Source organism: Castor canadensis, chromosome 14 (genome assembly GCF_047511655.1).
Source record: "Castor canadensis chromosome 14, mCasCan1.hap1v2, whole genome shotgun sequence".
NCBI classification, from domain to species: domain Eukaryota; kingdom Metazoa; phylum Chordata; class Mammalia; order Rodentia; family Castoridae; genus Castor; species Castor canadensis.
The window spans coordinates 91,840,848-91,864,600 of NC_133399.1; the positions used below are offsets into that span (position 1 = coordinate 91,840,848).

Genomic DNA, 23,753 nt, shown 5'->3' on the forward strand with positions numbered 1-23,753 from the left:
AATAGTACGGAAGATGCTAAAAATTGTTAATTCTGTTAACTTTTGGTTGTAACTTAGAAATTCAAATGAAAGGATTCTTAGAAACAGGCTAAGAAACAGGCTTTTTTATTGAAATAAAAAAGATATAAAGTATGTCCATGTACAAAACATGCAGTGGAAAAGTACTGCTTACCAGGTAAATGTCTTTCTTGCATATTGAAGACCTTTCCAGGATTCAGTCCTGCATCTTCTGTACCAGTCTCCCTTGATATTCATGAATTCTCACTCCTAGCTAAATTAGACTTCTCACCAGTTACCCTGGGTGCACTTTTCTTTCTTGTTTTGTTCATTCTTTACCCTCTCATTTTGAGTGTTCCTTTCTTTGCGTGTTCTGTGTAGGCACAAGTCACAGCGATAAGCCACTGGTGAATGAAATGAGCATATATCTGACCTCAAATCTTATAGTGCAATTATGGAAACAAAGGCTTAAAAAAAGGCAAAAGGAGCAATTGGTGCATGATGAGTTCTCACACGTTAGCTTGTAGATTAACAGATAGGGTGTTGGACTGGGGCACTGCTGCATCTTCATTCAGAGTTCACTGATCTGAGGGAGGGAGGAAACCCCTCAGATACAAGACCTTTCTGATTTCTTTCCTAATTATGCCCTGTCCCCCCAGAAAAACAGAAAATAATTTGTTCCTATTTGGAACTCCTTCAGCACCTTATGAGTATCTTTTTAATGTTATTTTTGTTAGACTATCATCTCTCTCGAGCTGGTAGAGTGCCTGCCTAGCAAGCATGAGGCCCTGAGTTTAAACCTCAGTATCACAAAAAAAAAAAAAAATTGCTTATGGAATATCATAGAACATCACCTGTCTGAAGTTAGGAGCCATGTTTTACACATCTTTGTAAAAAATAAATGGCTAGCAAGTTTCTGTTTTTAAAAAGTGAGTGAATAAATAGTTGGAAAAAATGAATTCTAATCAGTGGAGCAATATTGTTTACATTATAACTGCACTAAACAGAGAAAAAGGTCAAATAAAAGCCAAGAATAGGTTGGTGGAGTGGCTCAAGTGGCAGAGTACCTGCCTGGCAAGTGTGAGGACCTGTGTTCACACCCAGTACCAAAAAAATTAAAAAAAAAAGCCAAAGTACTGGGTTTGAATTCATGGTGTTGCTCTTGCATGGCATGAGCTCTTCCACCTGAGCCACATCTGAACTAGGCATTTTTGCCTGGGAGTAGCCTCAACCATGACCCTTCCATGTAGCTGGGATTATAGACATGTACCACCATGCCTGGATTGTTCACTGAGATGGGGTCTTGCCAACTTTTTGTCCTTCTAGTATTCATCTCCCAAGTAGTTGGGACTATAGATGTGAACCACCAAGTCCAACTGAGATTTTATTCTGAATGCTTCAAGGCCACTACTTCAGTGTGAGGTAATGAAGAGGAAACTACAGAGCTTTTGACTTCAGTTCTTTACATATGTCTCATTCTTGAGATAGAGACTTGGCTTCTGTGAAAGCTTCTTGGTTCTTTGAGGTAATTTAAGTAGTGTAACCATGGTCTGTAATCTTTCCCATGAACTATGTATTTTAATAAATATGACATAGTTTTAGTATGCTTTTGATAGCTGTATAGAATAAAAGAGGAAAGAAATATATTCCTAGGATTCAAACAGTGCACTTACTTTAATTTAATTCTGTGTGGGCCCTTCCCACTTGTTTTCAAATATACATTGCCTGTATTTTTACACCAGCTTTGGGAGTTTATAGATAATTTTGAGTTTTAGTGTTTTTATATAATATTACATATGCTTTCTGGACATTTTTATCTGTGATTATCATGGATATAAATTCAGTTAAGTTAGTTTCGTTCTTTAAGTGTCCTAAAAAAAATCATGTCCTGGACCAAAATTTCTTCAGAAATGAAACATTTCTTCTAAAGGAAATTCAGTGAAATATGAATTCAAAATAAATAGATAATAATCTAGATAATTTTTGAGATGTTTAGTTATTTCGAATGGTATTTACATATGTTATCCATTTGAACACTTAGAATATGCGTATGTATAATTGTTTGCCCTCCCAAGGTAAAACTACCATATTGGAAGGAAGAATAGAGGGCAGGTATATTTATCTCTGTCATTAGATCAATACACATGGTGAGTGGACTCATAGAAATAGAGTTATTTTATCTCTTGGCCACATTTTAGTTTCAGAGAATGGAAGGAATGGTAAACTGAACTAATGATGTAACAGAAGTCCCTCACCTTAAAGCAGGATTGAAACCAAGTGTATAATCAGTGTTTTCATATGGCTGATAAAGTTAATATGTTAATGTTTTCCTTATTTTCAGTTATTATGCAGTATAAAAGAAAAGCTGTGGAAGTTTTAGATTCCTATTTCTAATATTCTGAAAACTAGATGTCATCCATCAAATACCCTGAATAATAGACAAATGACTACTGTAATAGCTATTAATATTTGGATCACTCAGTAGGTGATCAAAATATTTGCTCGTCATAAGTCTTTCTTTGCTCATTTTTTCACATACTCTACTGAAACAAAAGAGTGGTTGTGAAGCCACCAGAGGGAGCTCCATGAACATATTCTGGTACTTTGGCTCTTGATTTTTAAAAAGAAACAGAAAATGAAACAATTTTCCTAGTATAATTGTTTCTCTTTAGTGTAGAAATAGCATCGGAGAATACCTGTGTGATTTCAGAGGAACAGTTTGGTATTTTTACTTCTCAAATATTTGAATATTCTGTATGTAAGGCAATATAGAAGAACGAAAGATGAATATAATCAGTGCCTTCATGTCTTGGTTAAAATTTTCCTCTTGTTCCATGCTATCAGGTAATCTTTTTTTTTTTTTAAAGCTAATCATTTATGTCAAGCTTTATATTACTCACATTAACACTTTTTTTTTTTGACAATGTCTTGCTGTGTAGCCCAATCTGGTCTGAACTCACAGTTCTCTTGCCTCAGCCTCCCAGGTGCTGGGATTATAGGCACTTAACAGCACACCTTGCAACATTAATACATTTTAATTATTTGGTATTATGGTGCACAAATTTTGAGAGTGACTATATAAGAGTTAACCTGCGGAGCATATAAAAATGTACAATGTAAGTTTCCATATCCAAAGATTATGATTCAGCAACTTTTTTGGTTATTTGTTTTTATTTATTTATTTTTAAAAACAGGTTTATTGAGATAAAATTCATGTACTATAGAATTCACCAACTAACAGTTTGCAATTAAATGGTTCATAGTGTAGACCTAGAATTATGTAACTATCTCTACAATCGATTTTAGACATTTTCCTCATCCCCAAAAGAATTTCTTTTCTGGGAGCAAACCTGTAATCTGAACTACTTGGAAGATGGGGGTAGGGAGGCCAGCCCAGGCAAATGTTAAGACTCCATCTTAATAAATAAGCCAGGTGTGGTGACTTATGTTAGTAATTCCAGCCACCAGGTGGTTGAGGTCATAGGTAGAAGGATCATGGTCTGAGGCTACCCCGGGCAAAAAGATAATGATACGCTATCTAAAAAATAACTAAAGCAAAAATGGGCTGGAGGCATGGCTCAAGTGATGGCTGTCCACCTAGCAAGTGTGAGGTCCAGAGTTTAAACAAACAAACAAAACAGTGAATAAATTATTTTCTTATTGCCAGTCACTCATCATTCTCTCCCTACCCTGCAATCCTAGGAAATTTCTAACCTGTTTTCCGCCTTTATATAGATTTGCTTATTCTGTACGTTTCTTGTAAAGGAAATCAGATAATATTTGGTTTTCTGGATAATCCATGACATAGAGTGTATCAGTATTTTATTTCATTATTATTGCCAAATATTTTGTATAGAAGGAAAGTTCCTGGGTAACATTTGCTACTAGTTAAAAAAAAAAATTTTGGTGCTGAGACTTGAACCGAAGGGCCTCAGCACCAACCCCTGTACTCACCAGATGAAGTTCCGGTTAACTGTGTGGAAAACTATGAAAAGCACTATCTGCAGCATTTTTAGTGTCCCCAGAGCTCACTCACTCATGTTCTCTCTCTCCCCCTCTCTTTCTCTGGAGGGACTAAGGTTTGAACTCAGGGCTTTGCTGTTGCAAAGCAGGTACTCTCCTGCTTTAGCCACAGCTCCAGTCCATTTTGCTTTCATTATTTTGGAGCTAGGGTCTGGTGAATGACTTGAACCGTAATCCTCCCAATCTCAGCTTCCCAAGTAGTTAGCATTACAGGAGTGAGACATTGGTGCCCAGCCAGAGCTATCTCTTATTTCCTTTAAAACTTGAGGCTGCTATCCACTAGCTGTTTCAAAATCATTTTATTGGGTAAAAAGCAGAGACTTTTTATGAAACTTTGAAGTGTGTTTTTTTGTGTACATCTTTTCCAGGTTTAGGTTATGAACACATTCAGGTAGGAAATGTATTTCTTACTGCAGGATGTTTTTAGAAATAGTTTAAAAAGTTATTCTTTAAAAATTATCTTCTTCTCATCAACTATACTGTCTTTCCTGGGATAAAATGGTAGGATATATGGTTAGCCTAAATGATTGAATCGAAATAACTAGCCAAAGTTGGAGGTTAGGAGTTAAGAACTGATAATACAGTGACGGTAGTATGGTTCTGGGGACCCACTGCTTGGATTATTTTGGTTTCCTTTGTGTTGAAACCCAACACTGGTAAAACATTTTATGCAGTATTCTTCTAAAATATCATCACTTCTATAGCTATAAAATGTAAAACACTGGTATATGAATAGATAAATTCTTATCTTGTTATATAAAATAGTAAGAATTGTATTTTGGACTTTGGGGCCACAAACAATCTCTGTCATATATGCTACTTTTCTTTTTCCCCATTTATTTATTTATAGATCTAGGGTTTGAACTTGGCCTCACTCTCACTAGGCAGGCACTCTACCACTAGAGTCACTCTGCCAGTCCTGTATTTTGAATTCCAGAAAAATGGATTATCCATTAAGCTTAACCTTGATAACAAAATTGGGTAGTTAACACAGAATAAAAAAGAAAACATAGGTCAATTATGAGCATGTTGGCAGAAATTGTAAACAATTTAAAAAGATAAGTCAAGCAATTTATCAAAAGAATAATTACCAAGTAGGACTTGTTTCAGAATATAGAAGTCAATAGCAGGAAACTTGATTAAGGTAATCTTATACTGCATTTGCAGATTAGAGGAGAAAAATCGTATGTAAGTCATCTGAGCACATTCTAAAAATGTAGTAAATTTAACACTAATTTTTGTTATTAAAACTTCAGTGGTTCAAGAAACAGATGGCAAAGTTCTTAACCTAATTCAGTGTGTATGTGTATGTATGTGTTTGTGTGTGTAAGTATGTATACACTGAAAACTTGGATTACAGTACATAACTTGCATTACATAAAATAAATAAGACAGAAGTATTTATTATTGTTGCCATCACTTAATGTTTTGTCAGAAGTCCTTATCAATGCAATAAAAAAGAAAAAAGTAGAAATGTAAGTATTGGGAAAGAAGAGAAAACACAGGCACTGTGATATGATTACATACCTAGAAAATGTTAATAAGGCAGAAAACTATATTTACAAATTCAATAAAGTGACCTGATAGAAGATAATTTGCAAAAATAAGTGATTGGTTAGAAAGTGAAATGAAAAGAGATAGCAACACCCCCGCCCCACGCACACACACAGTACTTCTGAATAGATTGTATAAGAAAATTGTGAGAGAAAGGAGCTGTTATCAGTATGATGCTACATATCATTTAAGAAAACAGATGTAAACACAAATAACAACATGGACAAATCTAAAAAACTGTGGTAAGCAGAGGAAGCAATATATGAAAGAATATTTACTATGATTCCATTACTCTATCACTCAAACAAAAAAATCATAAACTACATTTTTTGGCTAGATGTATTTAAGTGACAAAACAATAAGGAGAAGCAAGAGGACAGTAATAACAAAAGTCACGTGGTGGTGACCTCAGTGGACGTTGGAGGGGCATTTGCAGGGCATCTGGGTACCTTTTCTTTCTTTTTTTTTTATCTTTCTTTCCTTGCCTTCCTCCTTCCCCTTCCTCCCTCCCTTCTTTCCTTCCTTTTTTTTCTTTCTTCTTTTTCCTGTACTGGGGTATGAACTCAGGGCCTTAGGCTTGCTAAACAGGTACTTAACAGTATTCTGTTTCTTGTCTTAAGTGGTGATTTCATGAATATTACTTTTATATTAGCTAATCTCTGTATATCACTACACCTATTTTTCAATAGGTGACTTTATGTCACAGTAGAAGAAAAAAAGATAAAGGTAAAAGAGGAGATGGATAATAGAACAGAATAGAAAATTCCAGAAACAGACTGGGGGTGTGTGTGTGTGTGTGTGTATTAGAATTTATTATGTGGTAAATGAGGCATTTCAAGTCAATGGAGAAAGAGATGTATTTCTCAATAAATAACTTGAGAAAATTGAATTTTCTAAAGGAAAAATTAGATTCCTAACTCATTCCATGATAAAGCAAATGTATTCCACATAAAGATCTAAATATGAAAAAAAACTGTATTAGTGACAGAAGCAATAATAATATTGAGATTTAAAATGGCTTCCAAGGATTGGGGCTGTACTTCAAGTGGTAGAGCTCTTGCTTAACAAGCTTGAGTCCCTGGATTCAAGCCTCATTGCCACAAAAAAATAAATTGTCTTCCAAGTCAGGTCTGGTAGTTCATGCCTGTAATCCCAGCACTCAGGAGGCAGAGGCAGGAATATCTTGAGTTTGAGACCAGCTTCAGCTACAGGGCAAGATCCTATCTCAAAAACACAAAAATAAAGTAATAATAAAAATATAGATAGATACCATAGTGGAAAATATTGGTAAATTAAAATGTATGTACATTACAAATTCTACAGTAAAAGAATAAATAGAAATTAAAAGGAAGAAATGAGCATATCTAATATACTGGAGAATATTCACAGCCTTTCCAAAGAGCAGAAATTCAAGATAGACTGATAATATCCAATATTTGTGAGAATGTGGGGAAATAAGTTTTTTGGTGGAATTTATATAAATTGGTATAGCCTGTTGGGAGACCAGTTTTTCTTGACATTGAAATTATGTTTTTACTTGATAATTCTATTTCTTTAAAAATTTGCCCTTCTGAGAGGCTTGCATATGACATAAAGATGTATGTATATGAAAGTTCCTTACATCATATAGAATAGAAAAAAATTCAAAACCAACCCAGTGTCTCTCCCTAGATGGATTGTTAAATAAATTAATATAGCCCTGGTGTGAAATTTTGACATCGTTAGTTTGCTTACCATATTGTGGAACTGTCAGGGCATATTGCTATTCAAAAAAAATTTTCATCTAATAGCATATTGTTATTTAAAAATCATAAAAGCTAGAATTCCTATATGTATTTAAGTATGTAAAATGTCTGGAAGGAAACTTAGAAAAATATTAATAGTGATTACCTCAGGAGTAGGGAGTAAAGTGGGCTGTAAATTTTTATTCTTGTTTGAATTTTATGTAGTGAACATATACTGTGTGGTTAATTTTTAAAGAAAAGTTTATTCATTGGGCTTCCAAACTAATGTGTTATCATCATACTAGAAAACTTAAAATTAACATCCGTATCTAAGGACAAGTCTATTTAGTTGATGACTGAGGAAGAACCATTTCTCATATTTTTTTTTAATCTAATGTTTCTCTTTGTTTAGTAGAAGGCATATCAAAGATTAATATTTCTTTATTTTTAAAAATAATATTTTTGAAAGACATGGCAATATTGGCTTTACCTCTTTCTGTCTTAAATTTTCATAAATCTGGAATTTCCAAGTGAGTGTCTTAAAGTCTTTATCTAATTTATAGTTTTACTTTTTGTCCAGGCCCATCAAACTCCAGTGAAGAAAGTGAGTCCTGGAGAAGAAAGGAGGAAAATGTTTGAGGTATAAAGATATCTGTCTGCTTATTTTAAAGCTTTGCAAAAACAGTTGTAAAAAACCTTACATATAAAGCCTCCAAACCTTTCCTCCTTATTTCTTTCAAGTACCTATAACTTCTTACTTTTTTTTAACCTCCCTGGGCATACTTCTGCCACTGGTATATTAATGTTCCTGATGAAAATCCAAAAGTAGGAATAATTATCAATAAAAATGTTCTTTTTAAATTTTTTTTATTTAAGGAACCAACAAGAAAGAGGAGGTTTGGATTTATTGAAAAAGAAAAGAAAGAAAAGGATCAGGTAGCATTTTTGTTCCTATTTTTGTTCCTTTACCAAGTTGTAGATTATAAGAATTTCACATTCTAAGAAGTATGTCTTTAAATTGTTACAGATTAGTTTTATGAAGGCTGAACAAGTGAAAAGGCAAGAAAAGGAAAGGGTAAGGGATACTCCATTTTCCGTGGTACATCTCTCCTCTCCCCATATACATACTTTTTTAAAAAGGGAAGTGACTGATTTCCATTTTATTGCTAAGTGTATTTCATGATTTTGTATTAAATAGTTGAAATGGTGTTTTGTTTGTTTGTTTGTTTGTTTTCCCCAAAAGTTGGAGAGAATAAATAGGGCCAGGGAACAAGGATGGAGAAATGTGTTAAGTGCTGGTGGAAGTGGTGAAGTAAAGGTAGGCATTTAATACCAATATAGCTATACTGCTGGGTTTTTCTCCAGTTTCACATTGCTCTTTAAAATGTGTATTACTGGTTGTTCTTTTTCTTTTTTTTTGGTGTACAGTTAAGTTCTGTCTAGAATTCTTCAGCATTTATTATGATTTCTTAGCTTTCCTGCATATATTTGATATATTAATGACTAATATGTGACACTGTTAAACTTGCTTTTAAAAGTTTCATGTGCTTTCAGAAAAATCTCAAGTACAAATCAAGTACAAAATCGAACACAATTCATTAAAATTTTTCATGTCACTTAAAAAATTAAGTTCTCAGAAGACTCTCTCCAAGTTCATCTCCATACATTCCCTCAACACTTTATGCTCTCTACTCATGGTGAACTAAGGACCTTATTTGTGTTTTCCTTACTATGTTAGGCTCTTTGTCTTTTCACTTGTGTTTCTCTTTACTTTATAACATCCCTCCTTCCTCATTCTCACTCCTACCTCCATTCATTTACCTACATAATCAATTACCTAGATAACCATTTACCTAAATTTCTTAATTCAAACATTCCTTTTGGGTATATCCAGACTCTATAACCTCGGGCAAGCGACTTAACTTTCTTTGGCTTTAGTCTCTTCATTAGTGTTTTTGTTTATTTGTTTGCCTGAGAACAGTGGCTTGAAGTGGCCTGCAGGGGCTCAGATGGTAGTCTCCTTTACTGTATTTGCTCTGTCAGTTTGAGCCTTGTACTTCCTCCTTTGCTCCTGACCATCCTATATGTGTCTCTGTCTGTGGTGGGCCAGGTTCTAAGATGGTCTCTGGGATTTCCCACCCCTGCTGCATACCCCTTGCATTCCCTCTTCTTCCTTCATGGGTGGTCTAGTAGCTCCTTTGGTTAGATTATGTTACTTGGCAAATGGCCATTCCCACAGTTGCTCCCATGTTACATTAACATATAAGACTTCCTCACAGCAGACTGGAAGTGGAAAAGAAGTCCAGAGAGATCTAGCTCTGCTAACAGCAAACTTTAATGTGGCAAAAAAAAGTACAGGAGACTTCTGGATACTGATAGTGGTCTCTAACCAATAACTAAGAAGAAAATGGTGACCTTAGACATAGAGCCACAAAGAGATGAATTCTGCCAAGAACCAGGGAGCATAGAAGAGATCCTGAGCTTCTGATAAGAATAGTAGCCCTGGCTGACAATTTGATTTCTGCCTGGTGAGATCCTCAGCCAGGCATCCAGGGAAACTGTGAGATAATAAATGCATATTGCTTTTAGTTTCTTACTTTGTGGCAGTTTGTTATACAACAATAGAAATGAGCACACTATTATTCTTCAGCATTATCATTTTAATTTCTGTCATTGAATCAGCTTTAATCAACATGTCTTTAAGCTATAAATTCACCTGACCAGTGCCCATCTTGGTATTTAAGTATACAGTAGATACTTAAGAAGTTGATTACCATTCTTGGTTTTTTCCCTCAAAAGTTATGATTTGGATAAAAGTTTTCTTTGTTTTATTTAGACATGTATAATCTGTCCTGAATTTACTGTTTTTCATTCACTTCAGATGCAGTTTCTTTTTAAATCATATATCAGTAATTCAGTGAGTCATTTTTTCCCAATTCAGTATTAATGCAGACTTACTCAGTATTTTTAGTAATTCAGTTTTATCTAAGTAGACCTTATTACATCTTCATTGATAAGGAATGACTCACACAGAATTTGGTCTATTCTAAAATTAGCTTAGCCTATGTCTTACCTGTTCAGAAAGTGAAAAAGATCCTGGAATCTTACTCAGCATTTTATGCAAAGCACAAGATTAATGTGGAGATTTTGATGATTTTTTTTCTTCCTTTGCATATATTTTCAATGTAAATGAAGTTGTTTTTCCTATGATGTCTAAGGTGGTCATTAATCCTAAAAGTCCAGTTTTATCAATTTGAACTCAAGGCTTCACACTTGCAAAGCAAGGGCTTGCAAAATAGGCACTCTACTACTTGAGCCTCACTTCCACTCCATTTTGCTCTAGTTTTGGAGATGGGGTCTCGTGAACTACTTGCCTGGGCTGGCCTCAAACCACAATCCCCTGATGTCAGCCTCCCAAGTAACTAGGATTGCAGGCATGAGCCAATGACACTTTATTTGTTTTTAATATGTCTTATGAATAGGTTTTCAGAAAACTTGCATGTCTCACGTATTTAATTTTGATCATCTGCTGATGTGGAAGATGTATATCTATTGTTTGAAGATGTAATACTAATCCATAAAAGGGAACATGCAGCAACATGGATCAATCTCAGAAACATACTGAGATGAGGAAGACAGGTGAAATAGTAAATATTGGCTAATTCTGTTTATATGAAATTATAGAAAAGGCAAATCCAGTCCATGGTGACAGAAAGCAGATTAGTCGTTTTTGGCATTGAGAGGCTAGTGACTGCCAAAGATGAGGGAACTTTCTGGGGTAATTGTAATTGTGGAGGTGGCTACAGGAGTGCAGAAATTTATCAAAATTCATCAACTTATGCTTAGCACTGGTGAATTTTACTGGACATAAGTCATGCTTCAATGAAGGTGATTTTGTAAAGATCCCATTGCTTCAGTATTCTGATGCAGTATTTTCAACATGATTTTGAGTATAAGCATCTTCAGAGATGTTTAACTACTTTTGTTAACAAGAAACTTTTAGAGTACTCAAAGTTCAGATACTAATGCTAGGTTAACTTAGAGTAAGCAGTTTTATAGGCAATATGACTACCACTTAACAGAATTCTGCTTCTGATTTGCCACTAAAAACATGCATGTTTTTGAGGGTGTTTGGAAGAACCTCCTTAATGGAATTTCCTGCTTATTTATCTTTCATATTACTAGCAGTTTTTATCTCACATTGAACATTTTTAGTTCGTTATCTGTATTTATCTTGAACTCACTTTTTTAAAAAAAGCATGCTTTCTCACAAAATTGTGTGCAGTTTACTGTGCCAAGATATTAAAACAAATTTCCTCTCATTTGATTACACTGAAATTTCTTTTGTTTTATTCTAAATTAGTGTTTTTATAAAGGTTACCACTCAACTTTAGTCATATCTGTCTTATTTTCAGTGCTATTGACCTCTGCATTTGAGATTATTAATTTTCTCTTCTCAATGAAATTTTTCCATAATAAGTCTTATAGTTTTATAGTTTTTCTTTACTTTAACACCTTTTCTAAAATCTGTTGTCTGTGGTTGAGTTCTTATGACTTTACCTTATCCTTTGTCATTTTCTCAGAGAATTCACAAGTCCATTATTTATTTTTCATTGATTCCTTTTCTTCTGTCTTCTTGGCTTCATGTCAGTCAAAGGACTGACATTTCTAGCTACTACTGCTAGAAAGTTTAAAAATGCTTTCTGTTGTTTGTTATATAAATGCATACATCCAGGACCAATAGCACTAAGCTATACCAGCCTTTCATAGTCAAGTATAACACTGTATTTACCTATCTTCCAGTTGTGTTCGTCATATTTCCTTTCTCCCCTGTCTCCAACATCCAAAAATACTTACATATTGTTTATTTGACATACATCTATCGTTCTTTGTTAACATCACTGTTAAGGCCCATTGCTATCTTTCTCCAAGCCCTTTAAAAAAAAACAGGAATGTTATTTTTTTAAAATAATTTTACTTTATTAATTGTATTATATTAGGCATACTAGAGTTAATCTTTAAAAGGGATAGCTCTGTTCCTCTTGGAACTTTTTTTTGTTACATAAATAAATTTTTATTGGGTTTTTATTATTTGTTTTGATTTTATCATTTTTACATTTACTTATATGTATACATATATTATTTGGGCCACCTCCCCCGACCCTGGAATGTTAGTTTTGATATTTTTTTCTGTTTTGTGACTTTGCTTAGTACATACTACTTTGGAGTGTGCCTGCTATCATTCATCTACCACAAGATTGGGATGTTTTTCAACTTTTGTGCTTTCTTTCCCAACTTATTTGAAAACTAAGGATAGATATGTTTTACCTCTTTATCTGCACATAGAATGTGTTTCAGTAGTATTTATACCTTCATGTCTATTTTGTGAATAGATTTGGGATGTATCAAAAGCTATATGGAAATATTTTGTTATATAATTTGAGTGTTATATAAGCAGGCTCTGCTTTACTTCTAAACCATACATATTTAAACTTCCTAGAACAGAATCACATGAAATGTATATTATAAATTTGTTTCAAACAAATTAAGACCAGGTTTTTCATATTTAAATGAATTTAGTGACATTTTGATGTTTATCTTTATCAATTAAGTTATGCTTTATTGTTAGTAACCAAGAATACTACTTTTTATTGTTAATGTAGGAAAACATTTTTGCTTTTGACCATAATGTGCTCACATTAGGTAATGCTTTCTAAAAGTTAAGCATTGAAATTTACTTTTTCTTTTGAGTATAATACGTGTGTATTAGGCCTTATAAGATAAACATACAAGAGCTGTTTGTTTAATTCCTAGGCTCCCTTTTTTGGCAGTGGAGGGGCAGTAGCTTCGTCATCATCTTCTTCTCGAGGGCAATATGAACATTACCATGCCATTTTTGATCAAATGCAGCAACAAAGAGCAGAAGCTAATGAAGGAAAATGGAAAGGAGAAATACATGGTCGAGGGCTTCCAGAAAGGTATGACTATGTTCTGCAGAAGTTGCTTATGCTTTGCTTCAGAGAAAGTAATGAAAGTCACTGTGCATATTTATCTACAGAGGAATTCCACCTGGAGTTCGTCCAGGATTTCCTAATGGGGCTGCAGGTCATCACCATTTCCCTGATGCTGATGCTATTAGAAAAACTTTGAAAAGATTGAAGGCCGTGTCTAAACAAGCCAATGCAAACAGGTTGGACTGTGATGATCCATGAATTCATCATTGTGTGTAATTTTGTCTTGTCATGTGTAGTTTAGTACCTACACTTGTAGATGTTTTCTCCATTGTTTACATAGAAAAGACTTGCTTCCTGGATGCACTGATTTTTTAAGGTACAGATTTGGCCTTTGGTTACATAATGACAAATGAGTAGCTTTTCAATTCAGCCTCATTTATGTGTCTTATTTATATGTTTAGACTGAACATATTATTTAAAGGAGTGTGTGATTACTTTCAGGCAACATGTGGTGGTGGTAATATCCATTTGCTTTAAATAAATGAGAACATAAATTTAAATAGAGTCACACTTTTCACAAACCTCCAAAATATATATATTTTTTGTCTTTTTCTCATCACTTAGAAGCCACTTTTCTCTTTGTTGTCTTATAATGTTTCCTTTTCACATTTATTTCTGTACCTCTTTGTGATCCTTTTCATCAAAGTTTTGCATTGAATTAATTTAATAATGGTGATTGGCAAGAGCTGTAATTTTCATAGTGCCTTTTCTCTTACGTATACCTGTGTATTTGCTTAGATGTTCCTATTTCTTCTGTAATTTCATCCTGATGAATTATGAAAGAATAGGTAATGTGTTTTGAAATTTTTAGTTATCTTTTCCTTTTTGTAATTTTAAAGTATTATAAAGATCTCTGTGTTTTTCCTCCATTATAAAAGATAATTAAAACGTACTTGGGTACATTCAAAAAATAAATGTACTTAAGTACAATAAATAATTGAGGTAAGTGAAAGTAACATTATGAATACATTATAAATTGTGTTCACAAACCTGAAATGTGAAGCTAGTTGTAGATTCTTTCCATTTTTGAGAAAGGAAGGCTAGATTCACCTATATGCATATTTTTGGTGAATCGTGAAGCAAAACTTTTGTTTTTGATGCTGGCAATTGAACCCAGAGCCTGAAGACATGCAGGCAAACACTTTACAACTAAGCTATATCTCTAGCCTTGGTAAAGCAAATTTTGTGCAAGGTTTTTAATCTTCCTGTATTATTGGTCTTTCTAGCATGCATACATTTTTAATTAATCAATTTTATTTTAGAGCAATTTTAGGTTTGCAATAAAATTGGGTAGAATGTATAGAGCTTCATATACCCCTTCTCTACAAGTGCAGGACCTCCCTATCAACACCCTCACTAGAGTAGTAACATTTGTTGCACTTGTTACACTTACCTTGACCCCACCACCCAAAGTCCATAGTTTACATTAGGGCTCACTCTTGGTGAAATGTATTCTATGGGTTTTAAGGAATGTATAATTACATGTGTCTAACATTGTACTATAATACAAAATATTGTCCTTACCCTAAAAGTCCTTTGCTCTACCTGTTTTTCTCTCCATCCTAATCCCTGGTATCCCCTGATTATTTTACTGTCACCACATTTTCACTTTTCCAGAAATGTATCTAGTTGGAATCATGTAGTATATGGCCTTTTCAGATTGGCTTCTCATATTTAGTAATACTCATTTAAGTTACATCTGTGTCTTTTCATGGCTTGATAATTATTTAACACTGAATAATACCCCATTATATGATAAATATTTATCTTATTAGCCTGCTGAAACACATCTATGTAGCTTTCAAGTTATTGCAGTTATGAATAAAACTGCTGCAAATACCTGTATGCAGGTTGTTTTGTAATGTAAGTTTTCAGTAGTATGTTTAGTTTTATAAGATTACCATTAAACTGTCTTTCAAAGTGACTGTATAATTTTGCATTCACACCACCAAACTGAGTTTCTGTTTCTCCACATTTTTCTAGCATTTAGTGTCAGTGTTTTGCATTTAAGTCATTTTAATTGATGTGTAGTGGTATCTCTTTGTTTTAATTGCAGTTCCCTAATGACAAGATGTGATCGAACATCTTGTCACATACTTCTTGCCATCTATATATCCTTTTCATGAGTTGTCCAGGTGTTTTGCCCATTTTTAAAATTGGGGTATTCATTTTTCTTTTTAGTTTTAAGGGTTATTTTAGAAAAAAGTGTGACTAAAAAAAAGAGTTCTTTTATAATTTGGATGACAATTCTTTATAAGATCTGTCTTTTTTACGTATTTGGTTTTTCACTGCTGGGGAGTGAATCCAGGATCTTGGGCGTGCTGGGAAAGCACTCTACCACTACAAATGTCTTCTACAAATATATTTTCCCCTACTTTGTGGCTTGTTCTCATTCTCTTGATATTGTCTTTTACAGAACAGATTTGCAATTTTATTGAAGTCCATAATATTTTTTTCATGGATTGCATTTCTGGTGTATATCTACAGTGTTATCACTATACCCACATTCATCTAGGTTTTCTCTTGTTACCTTCTAGGGGTTTTATAGTTTTGTGTTTTACATTTAAGTCTCTGATTCATTTTGAGTGTGTGTGTGTGTGTGTGTGTGTGTGTGTGGGCTGTAAACGCTGTCGACATTTTTTGTGCATGTCTAGTTGGTCCACAACATTTCTTGAAAAGACTGTCCCTGTTCCTTTGAATGACTTGTGCTGCTTTATCCTTTATCAAAGATTAGTTGACTGTATTTATGTGGGCTTATTTCTGAACTCTCTACTCCATCGTTGATGTCTTTCCCTTAGCCAATACCACATGGTATTGATTACACAAACTTTATAGTTAAGTCTTAAAGTCAGGTAGTTTTAGTCCTCCAACTTTTTTATTCTCTTTTAATATTGAGTTACCTAATCTGGGTCTTTTGCCTCTTCAAATAAAGCTTAGATCAATTTGTCAATATCTAGAAAATAACTGGCAGGGGTTTTAACTCAGATTGTGTTTAATCTATAGGTCAGTTTGGAAAAAATTGATATCTTTACAATACTGAGTTTCCTATTGTACCTGGAAAATTCTCCTTTTAATTCTTCATTGATATCTTTTGCTAGACTATTGTAGTTTATATAGATCTGTGAAAATTTTGTTAGATTTGTACATACATATTTCATTTTGGAGGTTACTAACGTAAATGGTAATGTAGTTTTTTTTCTTTATTCATTTATTCATATGTACATACATTATGCCATTTCCCCCCCTCCCCCCTTCCCCTCCCTCTTCCCCACACCCCCCTTGCTTCTAAGCAGAACTGTTCTGCCCTTTTCTCCAGTTTTGTTGAAGAATATACATAAGCAATAATGAGAAAGACATTGCGTTTTTGCTGGTTGAGCTAAGGATAGCTATACAGAGAGATTCCTAGCATTGTTCCATGCACAAGTGTGTTACAACCCAAATTGATTCACCTCTACCAGACCTCTTCACTACTTTCCTGTCACCTTCCCATATTGACCTCTGTCGTTTTGAGGTTACTGTATTAGCTCCTCTGCAGTGGGCACATCAAAAGCTCCCTGTATATTCTGGTTATCAGTAGATGTATAGCTGGCAAATATTTTCTTCCACTCTGTGGATGGTCTCTTCAGTTTACAGACCATTTCTTTTGTTGTGCAGAAGCTTTTTAGTTTTATGAAGTTCAATTTTGTCCATCCTTTCTCTTAGTTACTGAGTTGCTGACATTAAGATTCTTAATCCGGTTTGAGTTGATACTAGTACAGGGTGACAGTCTAATTTGAGTTTTCTGCAGGCAGATAACCACTTTTCCCAGCACCATTTGTTGAAGAGGCTGTCTTTTCTCCATTGTATGTTTTTGACGCCTTTGTCAAAAATAAGATGGGCATGGCTGTGTGGATTCATATCCAGGTCCTCTATTCCATTCCACTGGTCTTCATATCTGTTTTAGTGCTAATACCATACTGTTTTTATGGCTATTACTTTGTAATATAGTTTGAAGTCAGGTATTGTGATATCTCTAGCATTGCTCTTTTTGCTGAGTATTGCCTTGGCTATTTGCGGTCTCTTGTGTTTGCAAATGAACTTTAGCGTAGATTTTTCAATCTCTGTGATGAATGTCATTGGGATTTTGATGGGAATTGAATTGAACATGTAGATTGCTTTTGGTAGTATAGCCACTTTTACTATGTTGGTTCTACCAATCCATGAGTACTGGAGATCTTCCACCTTCTGTAGTCTTCCTGGATCTCTTTCTTCAGTGGTTTGTATTTCTCCTTGTAGAGTCATTCATATCCTTTGTTAACTTTATTCCTAGGTATTTGATTTTTTTTGAGGTTACTGTATTGGAATTGTTTCCATATATTCTTTCACAGTTTGTTCATTGTTGGTGTATAGAAAACCTAATGATTTTTGTAAGTTTATTTTGTATCCTGCCACCTTGCTTAAGCTGCTATGGTGTCTAGGAATTTTTGGGTAGTTTTTTGGGTCTTTAAGATATAGGATCATGTTGTGTGTAAATAGGGATATTTTGACAGTTTCTTTGCCTATTTGTATTCCTTTTATTTCTTCTTGCCTACTTGCTCTGGCTAGGAATTTCAGGACTATGTTGAATAGGAGTGGGGATAGTAGGCATCCTTGTCTTGTTCCTGATTTTAGGGGAAATGATTTCAGTTTTTCCCCATTAAGTATGATGTTGGCTATAGGTTTGTCATATATAGCCTTTAAAATGTTGAGGTACATTCTTTCTATTGCTGATTTTCTTAGAGCTTTTATCATGAAGTGGTGTTGTATCTTATCAAAGGCTTTTTCTGCATCTATTGAGATGATCAAGTAGCTTTTGTCTTTTCTTCTATCATTGTGCTGTATTGGGTAATGTGTTTTAATGTTCAAATTCTACTTATTCATTGCTGATATATAGGACAGCTTTTATATTTTAACCTTGTACCCTGCAACCTTGTTATTATTGCTCATTTCGGGGGTTTTATTGTCAGTTTTTTTGGACTTCCATATACAGTCATGTCATCTTTGAACAAAAGCAGTTTTTATTTCTTCTTTGCTAGTATGTATACATTATTATTGATAGTAATAGTAATATTTTGTCTTTCTGTATTAGTTAGTACTTACAGAATAATTTTAAAAAGCAGTGCTGATTTCTGCTTGTTCCTGATCTTAGCAGGAAAGGTTCACATTTCTCCCAATTAAAGTTAATGGTAGCCTTTGTTTTATGTTTTTTGATTTTTTTATAGATATTCTTTATGAAGTTGTAGAAGTTCCCCTCAATTCCTAGTTTTCTTAGATTTTTTTCCCTGAATGGATGAAATGCCTTTTTTTCATCTATTGCAAAAAATCATGTGATTTTTTTTTTTCTTCGTTAGTTTGTTGATGTGATGGATTTTATATTTGAACCAGCCTTGTACACCTAGAATAAATTCTTTATATGTGTTGTTGTATTCAATTTGCTAATATTTTATTGAGTGATTTTTTAATCTATTTTCATGAGATAGATTGATGTATAATTTTCTTATGCCTTTGATTTTAGTAGTAGGGTAATATTGTACTCAAGGAATGAGCTCAGAAATATTCCATTTGCTTCTTTGTTCTGGAAGAGATTGTGGAGACTTGGTTAATTTCTTAAATAATTTGGCAGAATTCAACACTGTACTCCTGGATGCGGTGTGTTTTGGAAGGTTAACTGTTAATACAACTTTTTTAAATGGGTGTGAACCTATTCAAATTGTCTGTTTCTGGTTGGGTTAATTTTTATAGCTTTGTCTTCAAGAAATTGGTCCATTTCACCTAGGTTATCAAGTTTGATGGCGTGGAGGATTTTTTTTTTATTATTCTTTTGGTGTCTATGGAACTATAATAACATTCCTTCTTTCATTTTAGATGTTTATAATTTGTGTCTCCTGTCTTTTAGTCTTAGTCCAGCTGAAGGCTTATTAATTTTATTCGTCTTTTCAATAACCAGCTTTTAGTTTTGAAGTTTTCAATTTCATTGATTTTTCTCTAATTCTTGTACTTTTCTTCTACTTATTTTGGATTTAATTTACTGTTCTTGTTCTACTTTCCTAACATGGAAAGTAAGATGATTGATTTTAGGTATTTCTTCCTTTCTAATATATGTACTCAGCGCTAGATGTTTCTCAGTAAGCACTGTTTTTTGCATTGATTTTAGGTATTTCTTCCTTTCTAATATATGTACTCAGCGCTAGATGTTTCTCAGTAAGCACTGTTTTTTGCTGTATTCCACAAGTTTTGATAGGTTGTGTTTTCATTATTATTCAAATTATTTTTAAATTTTTGTTGATATTTTCCCTTTTGTTAGGAAAACGCCACACACCGCACACAAGGAGGCTCACAAGAGGTATCTCATGTCCAAAAGTTTAATAAGCAGGCTGGCTGGCCAAGAAAAAATGGCGCAGCAACTTCTCTCTGCAGGTCTGGCCTTAAGTAGCATTTGGGAGAAAGCAAGGGCTAGGGACGGGCAAAGAGAAGTGGCAGGAGATAAGGGACAGTGGGGCTTTGTTCTGCAAGGGATGAGACCAGCTGCCGAAGCAAGGACTAGGGGCGGGCAAACGAAGGTGGCAGGAGATAAGGAACAGTGGGCTTTGTTCTGCAAGGGATGAAACTAGCTGCGGCTCAGGGTGCAGAATGGTAGCAAGGGGCAGTTCTTATCACCTTTCACCTCAGTGTTATTTAGAAATGTGGTCTTTAACCTTCATGTAACATGTAATTGGGATTTTCCTGTTGTCTTTCTGATTTTAATATAATTCCAGTGTGGTCTGATAAAAGACATTTTTATATCTGTTCATTAAGGTTTGTTTTAAGTCCCAGAATAGAGTCTCTCTTAGAATATCTATATGAAATTGAGAAGAATGCACATTGGATGATGTAGTACACAGATGTTAATTATGCTTCTTGGTAGCTTGTTGAGTTCAACTATGTCCTACTAATTTTTCTACCCATTAAATCTGTCCTTATTTATGTCTCCTACAGTAATAGTGTGTTCATTGATTTCTCCTTATAGTTTTGTCAGTTTTTGCCTTACATATTGTTGATACTCTTGTTAAGTGTATGTACATTAGTGATTGTTACATCGTTTTGGAAAATAGATCGTTTTAACATAATGTAATGCTCTTCTTTTGATCCCTGATTATTTTCTTTGTTCTAGAGTCTCCTGTATTTGTAATTAATATTGGAAGTGCTCCCACTTGCTTTTGATTGTTAGCATAGCATGTTTTTCTCTGTCCCTTTACTTTTAGTTTATATTTAAGGCTTATTATAGAAGCTTATAGTTGGGTTTTGTGTTTTGATCCTCCCTAACATTCTCTGTCATTGATGTTTAAAGTAATCGTTGATACAGTTGGGGTCATACCTACCATTATTTGTTGCTACTTTCTGTTTATGCCCCTGTTGTTTCCATTTTTGAGTACCACACTTTCTTTTTTAGTTTTCTTTTCTTTTCTTCCCTCCCTCCCTTCTCAGCCCTTTGTCCCTCTCTCCCTTTCACTATACTTCATAAAGTTGACCCCAACAACATAATATTTTATATAAATGTAGAAGCTTCTCTGTCTTTTATACATGGGACATGGATATCAATCACTAGAGACATTCATTTATTCTTTTTCTTGTCTTCTACTTATTCATTCATTTTTTTTTCTGAGAATCTAGGTACTATACTATGTGCCAAGATTACGTAGATGCCTTATGATTTCCCCTACAAGACCTACCTATTTGGATGATCACAACATAGTGGAAGGAATGGACAATGTAGAATTCACAGACTTCCTAAATGAAAAAGAAAGATACTTTTTCTTGGTCTGCTTCTAACTTGGCTAGGTGTGGTGACACATTTGTGCACCTGGGGCTCTCTAGCAGTAGTCTCGTGGCACTTGGAAATGTTTTGAGTTTAATCTAGTTCTTATTTAAGACTCATTGTCCCCTGGGGACATCACTACCTGAGTGTTTTTGCTAAACCCAGTGATTCCTTCAGGGGTTTGCTTCCATTATGCTGATGGATTCCAAAATTCTAGGATGCTCAAGTTCATTTGTTCACTTCTTCCTTCCTTCCTTCCCTCCCTCCCTCCCTGTTTTAAACTCAGGGCTTTGTGTTTTCTAGGCAGGCGCACTACCACTTGAGCCACTCTACCAGCCCTGAAGTACTTTATTAGTGAACAGTATTTACATATACTCTGTGAATACCCCCATATACTTTAAATCAGTGCTAGAGACTTGTAAAATAATAGTTTTTGTACTGTAGTATTTATGGAGTCATGGCAAGAAAAAACTGTATATATTCAGTACAAATGCAGTTTTTTCTTTTTAAAATTATTTTGTATTTCCCTATGTTTTCCTCTAGTAATTTCAAATTTCAAGGATTGCGTGATGGTCTTTGATCTGTTTTGAATTGACTTATATACAGTTAGACACAGAAATTTAGTTTTAGTCATGTACATGTGGATATCAACTTATCCTAAGCACCATTGATTAAAGAGGCTCTCTTTTTCTCCAAGGTATGTTTTGAGCACCTTTGTCAAGAATTTGACAGCTGTAATGGCATGGGTTTATTTCTGGGTCTACTATTCCATTGGTCTGTGTGTTGTTTTTGCTACTATGCCTCTTAGTATATAATGTGAAATAAAATTGCATTGTGGAGTGTTGTGGTAGCTCCAGCATTACTCTCTTTTTTGCGGTTTATTTGATTATGCAGGGTCATTTGTGCTTCTATGTGAATCTTTTTTTTTCTAGTTCTACGGAGAATATCATTGGAATTTTGATGAGGTTTAAATTTTGTCGATAGATCACTTTAAATAATATGGCCATTTTTATAAGACTAATTCTGCCAATCCATGAACATGGGAGGTCTTTCCATCTTCTGGTGTCTTCATTGTCTTTCTTCAGTGTTCCCTAGGTTTCATTGTAGAGGTCTTTCATGTCTTTGGTTAGGTATTGTGAATGGGATTGTTTTTCTAGTTTCTTTTTCAGCATGTTCATCATCATTGGTATATAGAAAAGCTATCAATTTTTGTTTGTTCAATTTTATCCTACTTTGCTAAAAGTGTTTATTAGTTCTCTGAGTTTTTTAGTGCAGTCTTTAGGGTCTTTTAGGTGTAAGATCATGTCATCTGCAAAAAAGGATGATAAGACTTCTTCCTATGGTATTTGTATCCCTTTTCTTTCTTTCTCTGAGTGCTGTGGCTAAGAATTTAAGTACAGTATTGAATAAGAGTGGAAAGGACAGATACCTTTGTCTTATTTCTGATTTTGAAGTAAATGCTTACAGTTTTTCCCCATTCAGTGTAATGTTGGCTACCAGTTTGTCTTATATAGCCTTTACTATGTTGGGGTTTCTCCCATTACTAATTTCTTCAGAACTTTTATCATGAACAGTTGTTCCATTTTGTCAAAGTCTTTTTCTACATTTATTGAAGTAATAATGGAATTCTGTTTATGTTCTATGTTACATAAAGGAGCCATCCTTACATCCCTGAAATGAAACCAATTTGATGATGGTTTATGATCTTTTTAATGTGTTTTGAATTTGGTTTGCAAGTATTTTATTGAGGATTTTTTTGTGTCTATGTTCGTCACCACAGTTGGTCTGTAGTTTACTTTTTCTTGCTGTATCCATACCCAGTTTTTTTTTTAATCAGAGTAATAATGGCTTTGTAGAATGAGTTTGGAATCATTCCATATCTATTTTATGGAATAGTTTGAGGAACATTGGTGTTAGTGCTTCTTTAAAGGTCTAGTATAATTCATCAGTGAATCCATCTGATCCTTGTCTTTCTTGAGAGACTCTTTATTACTGCTTCAGTCTCATTGCTTATTATAGATCATTTCAGGTTGTTTATATACTCTTGGTTTAGTTTTGGTAAGCTGTATGTCCAGAAATTCATCCATTTCTTTAAAATTTTTTAACTTATTGGGATATAAATTTTCACAATATTCCCTAATGATCCTCTGGATTTCATTGGTATTTGTTGTAATGTACCCTTGTTGGTCTCTAAGTTTATTAATTTGGGTCTTCTTTCTTTTGTTAGTTTGGCAAAGAGTTTGTCAGTCTTGTTTATCTTTTCAGAGAGCCAACTCATTGTATTATTGATCCTTTGCATTGTTGTTTTAGTCTCCATTTCACTAATTTCTGCTCTAATCTTTATTATTTCCTTCCATCTTTTAATTTTGGATTTGACTTGTTCTTGTTTTTCTAAGAGCTAGAAGTACATACATTAAGTTACTTATTTGGGATTTCTCTGATTTTTTAATGCAGGCATTCATAGCTATAAACTTCCCTCTTAGAACTATCTTCACTGTATCCCACAGATTTCTGGTAAGTGCTATTTTCATTTAATAGTAGGAATTTTTTAATTTCTCCCATATTTTTTCAGTTATTATTCAAATGTATATTATTCAACTCCATATGTTTACATAGTTTCTCATGCTG

At 34.0% G+C, this 23,753-nt stretch overlaps 1 protein-coding gene across 19 annotated transcripts in view; it reads left to right on the forward strand.

The window, feature by feature from the left end:
• The window catches only part of Nek1 (NIMA related kinase 1), a 239,241-nt gene that overhangs the window by 37,802 nt on the left and 177,686 nt on the right, over positions 1-23,753 (forward strand). For 8 of the 19 annotated variants that reach the window (XR_012441543.1, XM_074054990.1, XM_074054995.1 and 5 more), the window contains 6 exons: positions 7,879-7,938; positions 8,175-8,234; positions 8,326-8,373; positions 8,542-8,616; positions 13,113-13,276; positions 13,357-13,488. Coding sequence is in view for 15 of the 19 variants with exons in the window: in XM_074054990.1 (XP_073911091.1) it covers positions 7,879-7,938; positions 8,175-8,234; positions 8,326-8,373; positions 8,542-8,616; positions 13,113-13,276; positions 13,357-13,488 (539 nt within the window). In the remaining 4 variants the exon portion in view is untranslated. Of the gene's footprint in view, positions 1-7,878; positions 7,939-8,174; positions 8,235-8,325; positions 8,374-8,541; positions 8,617-13,112; positions 13,277-13,356; positions 13,489-23,576; positions 23,640-23,753 lie in introns of those variants that run through there. The other 11 variants (XM_074054994.1, XM_074054997.1, XM_074055005.1 and 8 more) reach the window with 7 other exon arrangements.